General features: G+C 36.9%; 2 protein-coding genes and 1 long non-coding RNA gene across 9 annotated transcripts; 2 read left to right on the top strand and 1 right to left on the bottom strand.

The window, feature by feature from the left end:
* Positions 1-1,572: 1,572 nt before the first annotated feature.
* Positions 1,573-16,154, bottom strand: LOC131798183 (beta-1,3-galactosyltransferase 5-like). Of its 5 annotated transcripts, XM_066163317.1 has the most exons (5): positions 15,691-16,154; positions 11,944-12,012; positions 11,568-11,619; positions 10,956-11,033; positions 1,573-3,654 (listed from the first exon to the last, which is right to left on the bottom strand). In XM_066163317.1, exon 5 carries the CDS (start codon positions 3,574-3,576, stop codon positions 2,584-2,586), a length of 993 nt encoding a protein of 330 aa, XP_066019414.1. In that variant the 5' UTR covers positions 3,577-3,654; positions 10,956-11,033; positions 11,568-11,619; positions 11,944-12,012; positions 15,691-16,154; the 3' UTR covers positions 1,573-2,583. The 5 variants fall into 5 exon arrangements, with proteins under 5 accessions (XP_066019414.1, XP_066019416.1, XP_066019415.1 ...); XM_066163319.1 differs by having other exon boundaries at positions 11,568-12,012; XM_066163318.1 differs by lacking the exon at positions 10,956-11,033.
* On the top strand, positions 3,676-11,159 carry LOC136279488 (uncharacterized). Of its 3 annotated transcripts, none has more exons than XR_010716903.1 (3): positions 3,676-5,904; positions 6,391-6,489; positions 11,027-11,159. It is a non-coding gene; the product is annotated as an uncharacterized lncRNA (long non-coding RNA). The 3 variants fall into 3 exon arrangements; XR_010716905.1 differs by having other exon boundaries at positions 6,388-6,489; XR_010716904.1 differs by having other exon boundaries at positions 6,377-6,489.
* On the top strand, positions 8,342-10,968 carry LOC136279464 (uncharacterized). Its single transcript, XM_066163298.1, has one exon. The coding sequence runs from the start codon at positions 8,685-8,687 to the stop codon at positions 10,179-10,181; it is 1,497 nt and encodes a 498-aa protein (XP_066019395.1). The 5' UTR covers positions 8,342-8,684; the 3' UTR covers positions 10,182-10,968.
* Positions 16,155-17,413: the final 1,259 nt, after the last annotated feature.

Genomic DNA, 17,413 nt, shown 5'->3' with positions numbered 1-17,413 from the left:
TGGACAGCGGTCTAAAGCAGGTGACTGGGTTCGCGTTTACTGGCTGCGACCCCATTAGACCGTGACAAGTAGCAATATATGATACACTTTCAAGGACGATCAAAGTTCTCTTACTTCTCATCATTATGACATAGATATACTTAAATTTCCGGCGAAGAAAGAGTTTCAGCTTAACTCAATGTTCTCCTTGTTTAAGTACGAGGCTGTCTTTCAACGAGCCTTCGCAAAAGGGCAGTTTTACCTTTTCGTTGTCCTTTCTTGACGGTCGCCGCTACTTTTGTGACAGCTTAAAGGTTTTGTTCAGAAAAAAAGCATTATGGGCGATCAAGATGTAAATCTGCTGGCACAATAAGGAAATTATGAGGTTACTTTTTTATTTCATTCAGGCAAACATCAGTCCCTCTGAGACCTTTGCATATTTCATCACGCTATTTTGTATAGGTAATCACATGATTTCGAGTGCAATTTGGAATAAATAAGCTCGAGTAATATAAATTTTTTTAAAGACTAACAAAATGTGTTAAAACAATTTGTGGTCTTTGAGAACATTAACAATTGCTTGTTTATTCCAAATTGCACGAGAAAATTCATGTGATTACCTATACAAAATAGCGTGATGAAATATGAACAAGGAATTGTTCAGTCTATTTCCGAAGCACTTTCGATAAAATGGAATCGTCGTTTTCGAGGTTTAACCATGTTTGTTTTTAATTTCGGCGTTGGATTGCTCGAGCAAAGTGTTAAGCTGGGTCGGCTCGTAATTTTCGATTTCCTTGGCAATTCCCTTCTCTAAACACCACTTTTTCCAAACCGACAACCAAAAAGCAGTGCTTTTGACAGTGTTTTCGTCATTTGAGCTGTTTTTCAGCTGTAGTGGCGAAAGAAAACCAACTTAAAACGCCGGCCATTGTTTCGCTCGCAAATTTTCAAATTTTGTTGCGACATCCAAGGCTCGCATTTGATTGGCTATCTGTGACTTTCTTTGATTATTGACCGATCAGAATTGTTACTTTCTTTGCACCTAGTTAACCCTCTTCTGCACTGAATTACCTGAAAACTGCATTCATCTTAACCAATCAGAACTGAGTAATGTTTCCATGTAAATTATTAATTAAGAAATTGGCGAAACTATTCATTACGCCGCGCGGAACTCTGGGAGCAGCGTGCAATTAATAAGAAATTGAACGAATTTTTTACCAAGGTTAGTTTTGCTTTAGTTCTAAGACAATCTATTCTCTTTTTTAGGACAGTAACAGTACCTTACGGTTTGGAAAGGTGTTCGACTGTTAAAGCTAAAAAGTTAATCACAGAGCTGCTTTGGATTGATTCGGAGCTGCCTCCTTGGCGCGTCTGTAGACGACCGACCAAATTTTTGCAATTAGTTATCCTGCTCAATATTTCAAAAAGCTGAAACTACGAACATGAGGGAATGCCTGTCATCTTGATTTGATCGTGAGTTTTGTTTGCATGATCAACAATGTGTTTGCTTGACATCGACACAAGTTTATACTCTTAATCAGGAAAAAAAACTGCCAGAAATATTCATAAATAGAATCAACACATCAACCAGTCTGTGATTCATTCATTTATGGTTTGGTCTTTCTCTAAGCAAATGAACGTACTTCATTCTTATTCTCTATTTCTCTCACAAGCAATATTTTCAATAGTGGGAAGGTCAATTATCATGAACCTTTGCTAGTATCCACAAATTTCGAGAGCATTTCAATCAGCCTTTGTGGTATAATCGTAGAATACTGCAACTTACTATTTAACAAATAGATTTCAAGTTACCGTGCGTCTGTTCAGTAATAGATCACAGATGACGTAAAAATGTGGTAAGAACAAAAAAGTGGCACACGAGGCGCAGCCGAGTGTGTCACTGATGTTCTTACCACATTTTGACGTCCTCTGTGATCTATTACTGAACAGACGCACGGTAACTTGGAATCTATTTGTTTTATATAATAGAGAATTTAAAAAAGTTTTAATGATGACGTCATCTATACGTCTGTCCTCCAATAGATCATAAGTGAGAACCAATCAGAATGCATGCATAAATGAGCTTATTATATAAATACTTTTTAATACGCAGCTTTGGGTGATACTTCATGAAAACCTAATTTTTCGAAAGTCTTCAATTCTCCAGCGTTACTGACTGAACGTTCTGACAATTTGTATTCTGTGCATTTTCGTGCACAAAAACAAACGTTACTCGTAATTAATTTAAGTTCTCATTTGAAAGTCTACCTTACAATGAATTCCGATCAATTTAGTGCCACTTGTGCTTGAATACAAAAGATAATTAGGGTTTGTGTCGAGATGGCCAATTACTGACTGATATGCCAGAGTTATGAACAACGGCTGAAAGCCTTTTCCTTACTACCCATCAGCTACTGGCATGAGTACTTAGATATGTTACTGTTCTCTTAGATTACCCATGGTCTGGTGGATATAGACCCTAAAATTGCTCCAATCGCCCGTTCTACAAGACACACGATCGTCTGCCAATACAGCTGTTACCAAATACTTTGTACCCATATGTTCTTTTCTAGTAAAATGATGATTAACTAAATCGACAAATTATCAAAAAAATGAACCCAATTTTATGCCATATAGAAAGTCCTTACTGTGAATACGAAGTAATTTATTTAAACACTGTCCAGTCGCTCTGTGCTGCAGAAGAACATTTGGTTTAAAAATGCAGTCGTCATAATCATCAATTGGCATAAAGAACCCAACATGATCCTCTGCTATCACGCCAGATGCATGGGCAAGCATTCCTAAATACACATCATCCATCCTGTACGGCTTAATCACGTCGAACAAGGGAACAATGCACTCGATAACGTCATAGGTCATAACAAAGCCGGCCCCACTACAGAAATCTGGATAGTGAGTGTGGTTGTACTCTTCGTAACTCACGTTCCATTTCCCCTCTCGACGTACGATAGGGTTGTGATGAAGTTTTCCTACGAAAAGTTCTTTTTTGGGAGTTGATTTCTTCTGCAAAAATTGAATAAAGTCTTCGATATTGACCAATATGTCATCATCTGTCTTTAGGAGGTACGAGAAGTTGCAATATCGCGATGCCCACTCAAAGGCCATCATAACCTTAAAACTCTGTTTCCAGTAATTCTCGTAATAGTCAGCGCGAATTATGTCGCCATAGACTTTGTCTTCGTTATGGACAAAATCTGAATGTGTTTGATTCTCTGTTTGCGCAATCAGAAAGTATGTCTTCCACATTGGAGACACGTTGTTATCAGTGCCCCAGGTTTGACGAATATGATTTCTTCTACCTTGGTTTGCAGGTGCAGATGAAACTAGGATGAGAAGAAAGTAGTTCCTTGCACATGGAGTCTTTGTTATCAGAGTAGTTTTGTGCTGTAGAGATTCTTTCCAAGTTTTACATTCGCGACTAGGTCCAGACTGTCTGAGATGCGGAGTTTGACGGAAGCTGAGAAAAATACCTAAGACCGACGTGGCCAAAATAACTCCAACAGTTAAAAGCCTCCAACGATACGTGATTATTTTTGAAAGAAGAACTATGGTAAAATACCTCAGCTTACGAAACATACCTAGCGTCGAGTACTGATTGCGTGAAGCTAGACGTCCCACTTGCTAAGTTAAAGATTCTCTCTGTCAAGATTCCACCTAGAAGCGATTAGAATGGCATCAGCTAGAACTAATGTCCGACAATAAAACATCAAGAAAACCATAATTTTCATTAGTAATAACGTCTCCCAAGAAAACAAGCAAACTGTGTCTCGCTCCAAATGGGGATTGTAAAACAAATTATTGGAAACGGAATTACTAAGACCAGGGCGTGGTAACAGGTAACGTTTTGCTCCCACGATATTTTAAGAGGCAATCCAGCGGAAACTCGCTGACGTATGCTCAGATGCATCCAAAATGGTGGGCCGTAGTGTCAAGCGTTCACGGTTCATAACGATAATGCCCAATTAAATGGATTTTCTTCAGCCGATAGTGAATGAACATATTTCTTTGTTTTCCTATCTTCCATATGGAGCATTCAGCTTACTTACTTGTCTTATTTGGAACGAAATGTCGTTACAAATACGTTTTTACTTCCCAACAAATTACATAAAAGTTGAATTCTTTTACCGCTTCTTCCCTACCCATCTTGAGTCTATTTATTTATTTTATTTTTTTAATTTATTATTTTATTTTATTTTTTTTTAATTATTTTTTTCCTTCTCTGATTACAGGCCTGGTTACGTTTTTCAAAATGGCGAACAGATTTCCTTCTTTTGGGTGTTCTTTTGCTTGGATTTGTGCGAGAATTTCGTCGTACTTAAAGCTTAATAATTGGCTCCCCTGCTCATACTTAATAGAGGAAAAGTAGGCAGTTTTAGGAGAAAAATTCCCTGTTCCAAACTATGGGAAATTGATCCAAAAACAGGCTGTTACGAGAGGAAAACCTTCGAAGGGAGAATGCGAAGACCACTTTTTGGACTCGTTTGTTACTCAAGCAGAGATCGAAGGATTTGTGGTGGCACTAGATGAAAATTTACAGGGAACATATGGGAGATTATTGTAGTTGTCAGGAGTTATTTCCCCGTATGAAACCTCGAAAGATACCTTACATGTTGGTAACGGTTAGTGTATTAGCTTGTATTGAGGTTCGATTATCATTGCTTGAACACCATTTTTTTCACCAAGTTATCATGAACGCTGTTACCCAGCTTAAAAGTTATGATCTCACACAAGCCTTACTAAGCGGGAGCCATTTTTAAAGGGCCCGAAAAGCTTGCATAATGAGCGATATCGTCATCTTTTCTTGGATTGTTGGTAATGCGGGTTGAACGTAAACGAAGAAAAGCATGTCGGCCAGCTTCTGGCAATTTTAAACTGATTAATTTGTTGTCTTTTAGATTTAGCGATATTTCGAATATGACATGTCAGCAAATGTTTGTTCTGTTGGCTTTCTGGCGTCCCGGTTTCGGTTGATCTTGTTCATGAACGGTACCTCTAAAAAATTCTTTTCTCTGGAAATCCATACAAATGACCCGACCCAACCGTGGTAGTTAAGTTTATATAATCGCAATTCACAACGCTGAGTAAAACTTATATGCATGGCTAAAAAAACTGTGAAGATTGATTTTAAAGAATTGTAATGTATTAGATTTCCACAAAAAGGCATACTGCTGCATCTTCACATGTATGGGCATGGGAAGGAATTGATTCAGACTCATTAGCTGGCTCTAGGAGGACTATTAGAAAATTAAATCTGGAAAAATTCTATTTTTTCTGACACTAAAATAAAGTTTTTAATATTATTATATTACTATCCCTTAATTCCAGGTAGTTTTCATATTGCCTACATATAATTCTTGGTCATATCACTAGGTTGTTGGGTCAATGCCATGACAAAAATCTTTAACAGATGCTGGTGCAAACAAGCCACAGTCACACGAGTTGGTTTGCCTCTGCACTCTTTCACCTTGAAAAAATAACCGTAGCGCAATTGTTAAGTATCATGTGACATGCATGATTGATGGCCATTGCACTGACATTTTTGGTGTCTAGTGCTTTAGCACGAAGACACCTATGGAAGAGTGCAAAAAATTTCGAAAAATACTTCATATACCACAAATTACGAGGTCATACTAGTAAGGCCACATGAAAGTATACATTTTGTGATGGTCGACATGTAGGGGGAAAGAAAATGTTAACCAAAAAATGTGTAAACAAATCGATTTATAATCGCGGGGAGTCGGAAACGAAAAAACTACGACGAATCCCATTCAAGAAAAAAACAGAGCGAGGAATAGTCGAGACCAATGGAATTTGGAAACGCGAAGAAAACAACAAGTCGATGAAAAGGTAATGTTTTCTTTCGACGTTGTGCGTAGTCAAACCCACGCGTGGATGGTGAAGTAGGTAAGTGAAGCGGTCTTTTGTGGAGTCTTTATAATGAATTTCCTCAAAGTTTGTTTCTCATTATGCCACAGTTTTCGAAGCACGGTTCAATGTGAACGAGTGAAAGGCTTCAGAAAATAAAGAGAGATTGGTTAGCGTGCATTACAGTGACATTTGTAAATCTGAATTGAGGCAGTCAGATAGAAGAGCGGCTATGTGTGTTGAAAACATATTCTTTAAAACAAAGAAACTGCAAATGAAAATACTATTAGGAAATTCCCAAGTTGCTCTTAGAAAGTGCAAAGGGAATAGCAGAACTTTAAATGCAGCACAACTTAAACAAGAAGGAGCATTAGAGAAATTGATTCATCATGATGATGGATTTCAGTTTCTTAGAGCATTAAGAGGTTCCCTACCATAATTTGAAAAAGCAAAGAAAGACTTGTTTGCCATGATAAGACAATTAGGACCAGCCTTCAGTGTTATTTTGTAGTTTCTCTTCAGCAGAAACTCAGTGGATCCATTTGCTCAGAATACTTGGAGAGTTGGTTGACCACAAACAGTACACTGATACTCATCTGGAAAATATGAACTGGGATGAAAAATGTAGGTTAATTCAAAGTGACCCAGTATCATGTGCCAGACATTTTGATTATCAGATCAGTCAATTTCTCACTAACTTCCTCTTGAATAAGTGCCAACCTCTAGGAAGGATATCTGACTGGTTCTATAGAGTAGAATTTCAACAACGAGGTTCACCTCATATCCATATGCTTATATGGCTAGAAAGTGCACCAGTGTTTGGAATTGATGATGATGCAACTGTTACAACGTTGATTGATCAGATTGTAAGTTGTAAATGGCCAATTGATGACCCACAACTGCAGAAACTAGTGAACAGACAAATTCACAGGCATTCTCACACATGTCGAAAGAAGTCAAAGAGTGAATGTCAATTTAATTACCCGCAACCTCCTATGAGAGCAACTGAAATCATGTATCCTTTAGGTTCAGATATATCACAACACGAAATTAAAAAACATAAAGAAACTTGGAAAACTATTAAAAAGCAACTAAATGATTTAAAGGATGGTGAATCAATTACTTTTGAGGAGCTGCTTCTTAAACTAAGTATTACTGAAAATAACTATCGATTAGCTATCAGGACAGCTTTGAATTCTCCAACTATATTTTTAAAAAGAGAACCAAGTGAGTTAAGAATTAATAGTTACAACCCAACTTGCCTTAAAGCATGGAGAGCAAACATGGATATTCAATTTGTTCTTGACATCTATGCGTGTGCTATGTATATAGTATCATATATTTCTAAAGCACAAAAAGGAATGAGTAAACTTTTGTGACAAGCATGTGCACAAGCAAGGAAAGAAAATTCTAACATCAAGCAACAAGTCAGGGATATTGGAAACAAATTTTTAAATAGTGTTGAAATTAGTGCACAAGAAGCTGTATACATTGTTCTCCAGCTCCCTATGAAGAAGTCATCACAACGAGTGGTATTCATAAATACTGCACCTCCCGATGAAAGAGTGCAGCTCCTCAAGCAACTTAATGAAATGAAAGAAATGGAAGATGATTGTGAAGAAGTGTATACAACTGGTCTGTTGCAGAGATATGTAAAACGTCCTTCAGCCTTGAACACCTAACATTAGCAGATTGGGTAGCATGGTATGACTTGTCTCAAAAGCCTTATGTAAAGAAATCTTTTCAAAATGACACAGATAAACTTCCTTTAGAAACAGGCATTGATGAAAATGATGATACCCTTCCTGATGAAAGTAGGAGCAATAAGGAAACAAATAGAAAAAGATCATCAGCTAGAATTATTAGAAGTGTTTGGTTTAACAAAGAAAAAGACCCAGAGAAATACTACCGTTAATTATGCTCTTCACATCATGAAGAAATGAGGAAACTGACTTAATATCCAATTGTTCTTCTTATAAGGCCCGATTTTTACTTATGAAAGATGCCATAAATGACCAAATGAAACAATATGCTGTTTACAGCGATGAAATTGATAAAATTCAGGAGCACATAAATGATAATATTCTGAGTGATGATCAGTTTCATTCAATAGCACCATTTACTCAAAATATAGAATACCAAGATGAGTATGAAGGTGTTCATGACCTACATCCTGACTTCAATGAGAACTATGACCTATCAGAAGATGTTGGAATTCCTTCTGTGACAACAAGTACTGAACCACTAATATTAAATGAGCTGCAAGACAATGATTATAGACAATTAGTACAAACACTAAATAAAAAGCAAAAATAGTTTTTTTTATCATGTCTTGCATCTTATTAAAACATCAGACAAACCATTTTATTATTTTCTCTCTGGAGGAGCTGGAGTGGGTAATTCCCATCTTGTCAAAGCATTATATCAGGCAGCATTAAAATATTATTAATAACTCCAGACATGGAGAAGATTTCCAAGAAGTCAAAATATTGTTGCTTGCCCCTACTGGAAAAGCTGCTTTTTCTATCAGAGGTAACACAATACATAGTACCTTGCAAATACCAGCATGCCAATCACTTAAGAATGACAAACCACTAGACTCTAGTAGACTTAACACTTTGAGATGCAAACTTCATGCACTTAAACTAATATTTCTAGATGAGATATCTATGGTAGGAAATACCATGTTTAATGTACAAATAAACAATAGATTAAAAGATATTAAAGGCAGCAAAGAGGCATTTGGGGGTGTTAGTGTTATTGCACTGGGTGATTTATTCCAGCTAGAACCAGTTATGGATAGATAAGTGTTTAAAGACATGAAGGACTCAGAGTATGGAGCTCTTGCTCCCAACCTCTGGAAAGAACTTTTTACCATATTTGAATTACAAGAAATCATGAGGCAGAGAGAAAGTAAACAATTCGCTGAAATTCTTAACAGATTAAGAGAAGGTAATCACACTACAGATGACATTGCCAAACTTAAAGAGAGATGCATTTCAGAAAATTGTAGAGACTACCCAACTGATATTCCCCATTTTTTTACACAGAATTCTAAAGTAGATGAGTGGAACAATAGAGTCCATATGGCAGCTACTGGTGATAAATACACCATTAGAGCTTTAGACAGTGTTATAGGTGCAAACTCTCCAGAACTCAGAAGTAAGATATTAAACCAAATACCCCTAGATCCTAGAAAAACCAAGCAGTTAGCCTCAAACCTTCAACTTGCTGAGGGTGAGAGAACAGAGATAGCATTAAATGTAAGAACTGATGATGGTATCACAAAAGGGGCAAGTAATATTATCAAAAAGATTACATTATATGACAAAAGTAGACCATCTGGTATAATTTGGGTACAGTTTGACCATGTTGATGTTGGAGAAAAAACTAGATATGATAACAAGCAATTGTATTTGCAAGGAATTGAAGCTACATGGACTCCTATCAAACCTATCATTGCACAATTTGCAGTAGGAAGAAACAGAACAGCCCAAGTTGTAAGAAAGCAGTTTCCATTAAGACCTGCAGCAGCCAAAACCATACATAGATCACAGGGTGACACAGAAACTAGAATAGCTGTTAACTTTAACACCAAAAGAGCAATACCTCATGTGCATTGTGTAGGATTCAGCAGAGTAACAACAGTTGATGGACTTTACATAACTGACCTTTCTGAAAGTAAAATAGCTGTTAATCATGATGTTAAAGTTCACATGCAGCAGTTACGCACAGGTCACCATACCAAACTTTCTAATACTCCGATCTATGAATTAGACCCAAATACTTTTAAAATTTGCTTCCTTAATTCAAGATCTCTGCATAAACATATTGAAGACATACGTAGTGACCTAAACTATTCAAATATGGATATCAATATATTCTCAGAAACAAGACTGTACCATTTAGATAGCAATGCCAGCTATGCCATAAGTGGGTATACTATATTTCGAAATGACAGTGAATCTGCAATACTCACTACAAGACCCTTTAGTGAAACAGCTGTATACACTAAAATCCCCTTTAAGCCTGGATATCTACTGGCCAAAAACACCAATGGAATAGAAATAACCATTATCAAAGTTGTTGCCATTCCCCATGTTAATATCATAGGTGTGTACAGGTCACCGAAAGTGTCAGTCCAACAAATGTGTCTAGCATTGACCCAAATTCTCAATAGTTGCTGTTCTGATTTTAATGTTTTTCTTGGGGATTTTAATGTCAATTACTTAATTCAAAAAGAGAAAGTTCCCCTCAATAACTTGTTTATAAGAGAGAAAAATTACAGACAATTGGTATCATCCTATCCTAATTAAATTAGTGTTAATTTTTTAATATAATGTATGTTTTTCTGTTTTATTTTTCGATTGTATTTATATTTACATTTTTACGTAATTATATTGATTTGTAGTTACCTTTAGAGGACCCTTCTGTAAACCACTCTTTCTGTGATGTTGGCATCCTCAATAAAGATTAACTATTATTATTATTATTATTATCAATTTGCCTGAATCACAAGTGACTGTACACATTCTGGAAACATATTTCACTGATCATAAAGCAATATGTGCATTGATTAAAACTTGATGTTGTTAAAAATTGAATACACATGTAAGATGTTTGAGAATGTCATAAAGTACCAATAGAATTCAATGTAGGAAGATTAATTCAGAAATTCACTTGACATCCATCATCATAACTTATGCATGTATTGATAAGATGTTCCAATTTTTCAGATCACAAGCCAGTGTTTTTGCATAAATTGAAGGATAGAAACTTGAAAATAGGCACACATGTGAAGTCAGTTAGTTAACTGTCAAGTAACTGATCTAAAAATACTAATTTTCCTCAATGAAATTCCTCAATAAGATAACCTAAAACTATAATGCAATTCTGAAGGTTGTTTTGCTTTTTGGCAACCTTCTTACACTTTTTTCCATCAAAGAATAAACATAGGGATAGAGGTAAGCTTGCAATTTTTTTCCAATTTTATTTGGTTTCCCCTTTCTCTCAATAGTAGCAAACAATTTCCTAGCCAGTTTATATAATAACAACTAAATATACTTATTTCTCTGTTTAAATCTAAGTACCTTCTCCTCATTTTAAGTCTTTGTGTCAATACCAGTAATTTCATGTATTATCCCATTTTTTTCCCTTACAGCCTGTTCCTGAAAAATGGAGGATGAACTTACTGGCCATCTTCATAACATTTCTCCTCTAAAGAAAGGTTCTAAAACCACATGGTTTGATATGCAAATTCTTTGTTCGCAATTCATGGTTCGTGCAGAGGTCCCTAATAAGTTGTTACACATTCTGTTCCTCCAAAAGTTACTTGTAGAAGGGAGAAGACAATTAGAATGCACAGTAGAAACAAGGATTAATTAAATGCAGTATGTAATCAAAATTACAAATTAGAATCAAGTAATCGGTGTGAAATCATGTTGAATTATACGGATGAAAAGGGGGAAGTTGCGATTGAAGGTTACGAGATTATAATTAAAGATTGTTGCTGAATTTGTGTGGTCCCAACTGAAAAAAAAAGTACAGCAGTACATAAACTAAGAAAGTACCCTGGGAAATGCAACACATACCTAACTAACAATGAGACGATTATAAAGAGAACTGAGTGCGAGAAATAAACCAATGTAGTCAATACAGACCGAGAGGGAAATATCGTAAATGTAAAATAAAGAAAGACTTACTTTTGTCTAGCTCCTAACGATAGCAGATGAACATTGAAAGTAACAGCAGCAACTAATGACGATAAAAGATGAGATACAATATCTGATACATGTGCTCAAAAGAAAGTGATTGAAATGGCAAACTTATTAATTAATAATCATTAACTAATGAGGGATTAATTGTTAAAAAGAAGCCAGAACAGAAGACAAGAGAAAAGTACACGAACTACACGCTTCGAAACTAACACTCACGTGAATACAAACCCTATAATATTTTCTCTGGACCAAAAGCTATTGATAAAATTCAAGGAAAGTAAGCAAGAAATATATCTTTATTCCAAAAAGTCTTAGATAGACCGTTCAAAAACGAAAAAACCAAGGAATTTCTTGAACTTACAAGACCTGGGCGATATATGCACCATCGTTGTTTACATAAGTTCATGGCCATAGCGTTGTGTTAAAGATTCTGGAAGTTGAATAATTTAAAGACAAAATCTTCGATTTAATAATACCTTAAAAACATATGAACACTTAAAAAAATAAAATTATCAGTCCAAAAAATAGTCAAATATCGCAGAGTCTCACTTGAAGTTAGGAAGTTCTGTTTTCATTTTCGGGCCTTTCCCTACGCTTTTGAGAATTGCATTTTTTGTTACCCCAAAACTAATTCCGTCGCTTTTACGCTTAAATTTAAATTATTCCAAGAATATGTAGTTTCCATTTAAGCTCCGAAACGTCTGCTATGATTGGGATAGATCGAAAGAGGTAACAACTGTATGCCACAAAAAAAAGAAGTACATGTAAGCAACTAGCTCGCACTAGACACATGTATGCCTTTGCATACCTATTTTTATATAAGCTGCTATTGACCATGACAGTTCCAGGACTCCCGGACACAATCTTTGCTCAGCCAAACCCAGTTTGAGTTAGTGGTTATGATACATATAAACTCACTGATGTCTCGAGTCAGGGATGAATCCATGAGAGCAGGTCACTCAGTTCATCCACAACAAGAAATTTTCCCTTAAGGAGGATCTTGCATGTGTCTCTGAATCAGCTTGAATGACTCATAATCATTAGCTGGGCAGCAAGACCTTTAAAACCTCTGGGGATTTTCTTCTTTCCTCTCCTTGGTTTTTAGGTAAGAGTTTTCCTGATCAATTTGTAAGTGTCTGCAAGACACAGGTGCTTTACACATGAGGTTTCTGATTTCCATATTTGTTGGGAAGAAATGCCTTTTTTTAAGGACAGGGGGCTGTCTGCCACAATAAAATTCCCTCTTTATAAAATGATAAAGATGACATTCCATCTTGGAAAAAAGATTAACACCAATTGAAATAAATTCTTTGGTTTTCCTTTGACCAATCTTTCATCTGACCTAGGCAATGGGTGCTTATTAAGGGGAGGGTGCTTATTAGAGTGTGGATGCTTATTTGAGGAAATATGGCATGTGATTTTTGAGGCAAGCAGAGCAATCTATAGCCAACTAAGTTAACTTAAACATTTTAAATCAGTCACCAAAAGTCAGTTTTCTTATTGGGAACAAACTAAGTGGTTGACAACTTGCTCTTTCAATAGTCAAGAGATAGCTTGTGGAACATCCTGGGGAGCTGTGGAATTCTGCACGAGATGGTGAGAGTGATAGTCAACATATACATATATCAGACTGGTTCAAGATTAAGTCGGGAGTAAAGCAGGGATGTGTAATTTCAGGATTCTTATTATTACTTGCCATGAATTGGATCATGAGGAAGAGAACAGCAGACAAGAGAAGAGGAATAAAGTGGAATTTAACAACAGTGTTTGAGGATCTTGATTTTGCAGACAACATCACACTACTTTCATCTAAGTTTAACGACTTGTGTGAGAAGACTGAGAGATTGATGGAGGAAGCAGCCAGCGTAGGCCTTAAACTTAATACAAGAAAGTGCAAGACACTTAGGACTAAGTTTGCAAGGAACAGGGAGAGCATTTTGATGAATAGTGAAGAAGAGGAAGATGTTAAGGAGTCTGCATATCTTGGAGCTACTGTAGACTAGGAAGGTGGAGGCAGGAAAGATATTAGAAACAGGCCGCAGAAGGCATGAGGTGCATCCCAGAGGCTATAGGAGGTGTGGGTAACCAGAGGAACTGGAAGGAGAACCAAGATATGCCTATTCAAGACTTTAGTCTGACCAGTCCTGCTATATGGTTGTGAAACATTGAAAATCACAAAGACTGATGAAAGAAAGCTGAACAGTTTCCAAGGCCAAGGCCAATGCCCAAGGCCAATGCCCAAGACAGATACTAAGGATTAGATGGCAGCAAAGAACGACAAACAAGAGAGTAACTGAAATGGCAGAGATCAATGAAATTAGCTGTGAAGTGTGAAAAGGAAGGTGGAACTGGTTAAGACACATACTCAGGAGAGAGGGTGTGAACAAATGTTTTATGGCATTGGGACAGACACCAGAAGGTTGAAGGGCAAGAGGGAGACGAAAGACCTCTAGAAGTTATGACATTACCACTGTCAAAACTGCTGGCATAAATGTTTTGCAACAATCAATAATCACTTTGAAAGTGTTTTATTTATATCTTAGTCAATAGCAGTTATGAAGTTTTAGAATGAGCCAGGGGGAAATTTCACTTTCCCTGGTTTCTTTTAATGATTTCAATTTTCCCTAGCTCAAAGTAAAATTCCCTGAGTTTTCCAAGGCATTGAAGTAAATCATTTTTCCCTTAACTTTCCGACCATATGACATTCATGCCTAACATTATCATGCTGGAAACGAAATACTATTTCTTTTGGAAATAGCCTACTGATGACCATAAAACAAAAGACATGAGTCATCTTTCAATCTCCTAGTTTGGCTGTCTGTAAACTTAACATCTTCGTCTTTGAAATGTTCAGAATACACTTTGGTACTAGATGTTACTCTCAAGATTTTATTGATCTTTGTTTATTCTTAAATTCCATATCTGTTTTAAAAGAAACTGAAAGACAACAATCGCTTCAAGAAATCGAGACGAGACGAAATTATTTCACTGACCACTTAATCCTGGAGAACAGGACATATTCATGCGATTAGCAGTTGAGGAAACATAACATGGATGTTTAACTTCTGAAGCTTAAGGGTTTGGGGTTAGAAAATTCAAATTCGAATTTATGGAAATATCATGGCGTTTAAGAGGCGTAGCGATAATCGAATAATTTCTACGCTTTGCAGTCAATTTATAATGGCCGCGACTGTTGTTTACCCATTTCAGATCATGTGACTAATCAACAATGAAAGGTCTTCCGAACGCACCCGTTTGGTTCAACTTAAACAAACATTTTGTTCTTTGCACAAAAAATGGCATGATCTTGGAGTATTCTATGAAATATGCCGGCTGCCATTCGGCTGTTTCAAGGTGAATCATTGCGTGACATAAAATTTGCATTCAGTCAATAGGACAAAGCGAATTTACGCATCTAATATCGACTTTCAATATTGGTATGAGACCACTTTTCCCAGTGGAATGGAAACCTTGCGAAGCTCATCCAAGCCCTTTTCGTTTTTAAAAACTTTGTACCTTGTATGAGAATCATGCCTCCATGGTTTCACCGGGTCCAAACCCAAATTATGGATTTATGCAAGCAGTGGACGGTAAAATTTCCGCACAGCCCCATCCTACATTATGCATTCAGTTCTTGAACAAATAAAACAATGACAAAAACAATACATTTCCGTTGGGAAAACAGATTTGTTTTACAATAGTATGGGGCTGTGCGGAAACTTTACTAATTAAATATTCAGATAAAATATTCGTTGGCTAAGAACGCGGTTTTGTTGAACAACGGCTAAACTAAGGGTAAAAACCGGCTCAATGTGCAGAAACCGTGTTCATAATAAGAGGCCCGTGCATGATTGTGTCGAATACCGGCCCAAAGTGTAGAAACCGTGTTAATATTAAGAGGCCCGTTCATGATTACAAAAAAAATATACCGAAATATTACCGGATAGCGAAGTGAGAAAATTTCATGCAGATGACGGGAGACGCTCTTCATAATCGAAGGCAAGTTGTAAAGCTGTAGATACAACAAGCTCCTTAACTCGGTGGAAGTAAGATCGGCAACAAGCGAATTTCATATTGTTATATAAATGACTATTAAAAATCGACTCACCATAGGGCGCGGATCGTTTCCTGTTATAGAAGCCTTCTGATATATTTATGCAATGCAAACCATTCTGACTCCAAAGAATCTCAAATCCAAGGCTTGGCTAATAAGGAAAAGGCCAGTCATTAAAGTGAAGGTTTCCGAGCACAAAGTCATTTGTCTACACCTCAATCATCGGTTACGTTGGAGTACGAGGGACAACACGAACCATTCAAGTATTGTGCCAGTTCTCAGGTCTCTTCACGATCCGCTGAAAGTCACGTCTTCAGGGAGCGATTATCGAAAGGATATGACGAGAGATGACGCACAAATACAACAAATGCAAATTACATCAGCGTCGTGACTTGGTATGTGCATAGTTAATCGATTAACTATGGTATGTGGGATCTGTAATAAAGCTATAGGACCACGCATCAGAGACAAAATCCGAGATCGCTACCACATAGCACGTATGAGCACGTGTCGAAACAGGACCTTGATTCCACTTATGCCGAAAACAAAGACCTCCGAAAACAAAGACCGAAGACCGATAAAACGAAGACCCGAAAACGAATACCCGAAAACAAGGACTCCGTATTTTCTTTATCTATAATGATAAAGGATGTGATCAAACGCGAACTAAGTGTCTATAAGAACCGTGTTCATTTATTGGATTCTTCCTAATGCTCACTATACCTTTCTAGAGTTAGCACAAGGTAATTTAAAATGCTAAATTGACGGTGTCGTGACCAAAGCGTTACATTGAATTTGTATGTTCGTGACGGAAGTACAGAAATGTGCCTGGTGATTTGCGTTGATTGATTGTGAGATCGGAGTTACAAGTGAGTGCGAGAATGAACTAGTATACATCAAGCCAGTGGTGATAGTGGCCCATAGAGAACACGCTATCCACTTTTTAAATTCAGTTTTATTGCGCGATCAAAAAGATTTATCGTGCGATGAAATCAAAATTTCGCGCAATAAATGGAAATCATCACGCGATCAATAATAAATTATCGTCTGAAATGTTGAAAAAGAAAGTCGAGGAAGTTCACGGCCTCAGGATAACCGTTCAGGAAAATAGGTTTGAAGCCGAAGAAGACGACGATTCGTGGAACCCATCGCCAGAAATCAAGGACACTTCGAGCCCGCTACATCGTATTACACTCCGGAACAATAGAATATCCAGAGAATTCAATATGGCGGCGATCACAGCTCGATCTGCAAAGAAGCGTGTTTCGTACCATGACTTACACAATTTGAGCACCACAGATCTTCTATTTGATGAAAAGAAAAAGAAAAGAAGACCTACAAGTAAATCTTTGAGATTTTTCGAGGCAGAGCGATGACATGATGTCAGAATTTTGATTTGCTTTTATTAAATTTTCGCGCTAAGACTACTGAATTTGTATTTAACGCCTGGCATATTTTTATTCCGAAAAGGACCTGAGAACTAATTTATTTCCTAGCAAGAACATAAACAAATATGGCCGATGATTTGAAGATCAGCGTTGCAAGTGTTTAACCATTTCAGTCATAGTTTTTAACATGGCGTCTCGTCACTTACTTAACATGGAAAATAAGGGACATTCTGGCGCGTTGGGAAGTTTTTTGATGGGAGGAAATAACAATTTTACAGGATATTTTGACGCTTCGAACTCAGTAGCAGTCAATTCGATCGAGAGCAGTTGACTTCATTGCTGCACTTTCCTGTAATAGGTGAGTGTTTGGGATGAAGAGCGACATCAAC

This window comes from Pocillopora verrucosa, chromosome 3, assembly GCF_036669915.1.
Source record: "Pocillopora verrucosa isolate sample1 chromosome 3, ASM3666991v2, whole genome shotgun sequence".
Taxonomy (NCBI): domain Eukaryota; kingdom Metazoa; phylum Cnidaria; class Anthozoa; order Scleractinia; family Pocilloporidae; genus Pocillopora; species Pocillopora verrucosa.
The sequence above is the reverse complement of the archived record's forward strand: the minus strand, read 5'-3'. Positions and strand labels throughout refer to the sequence as shown.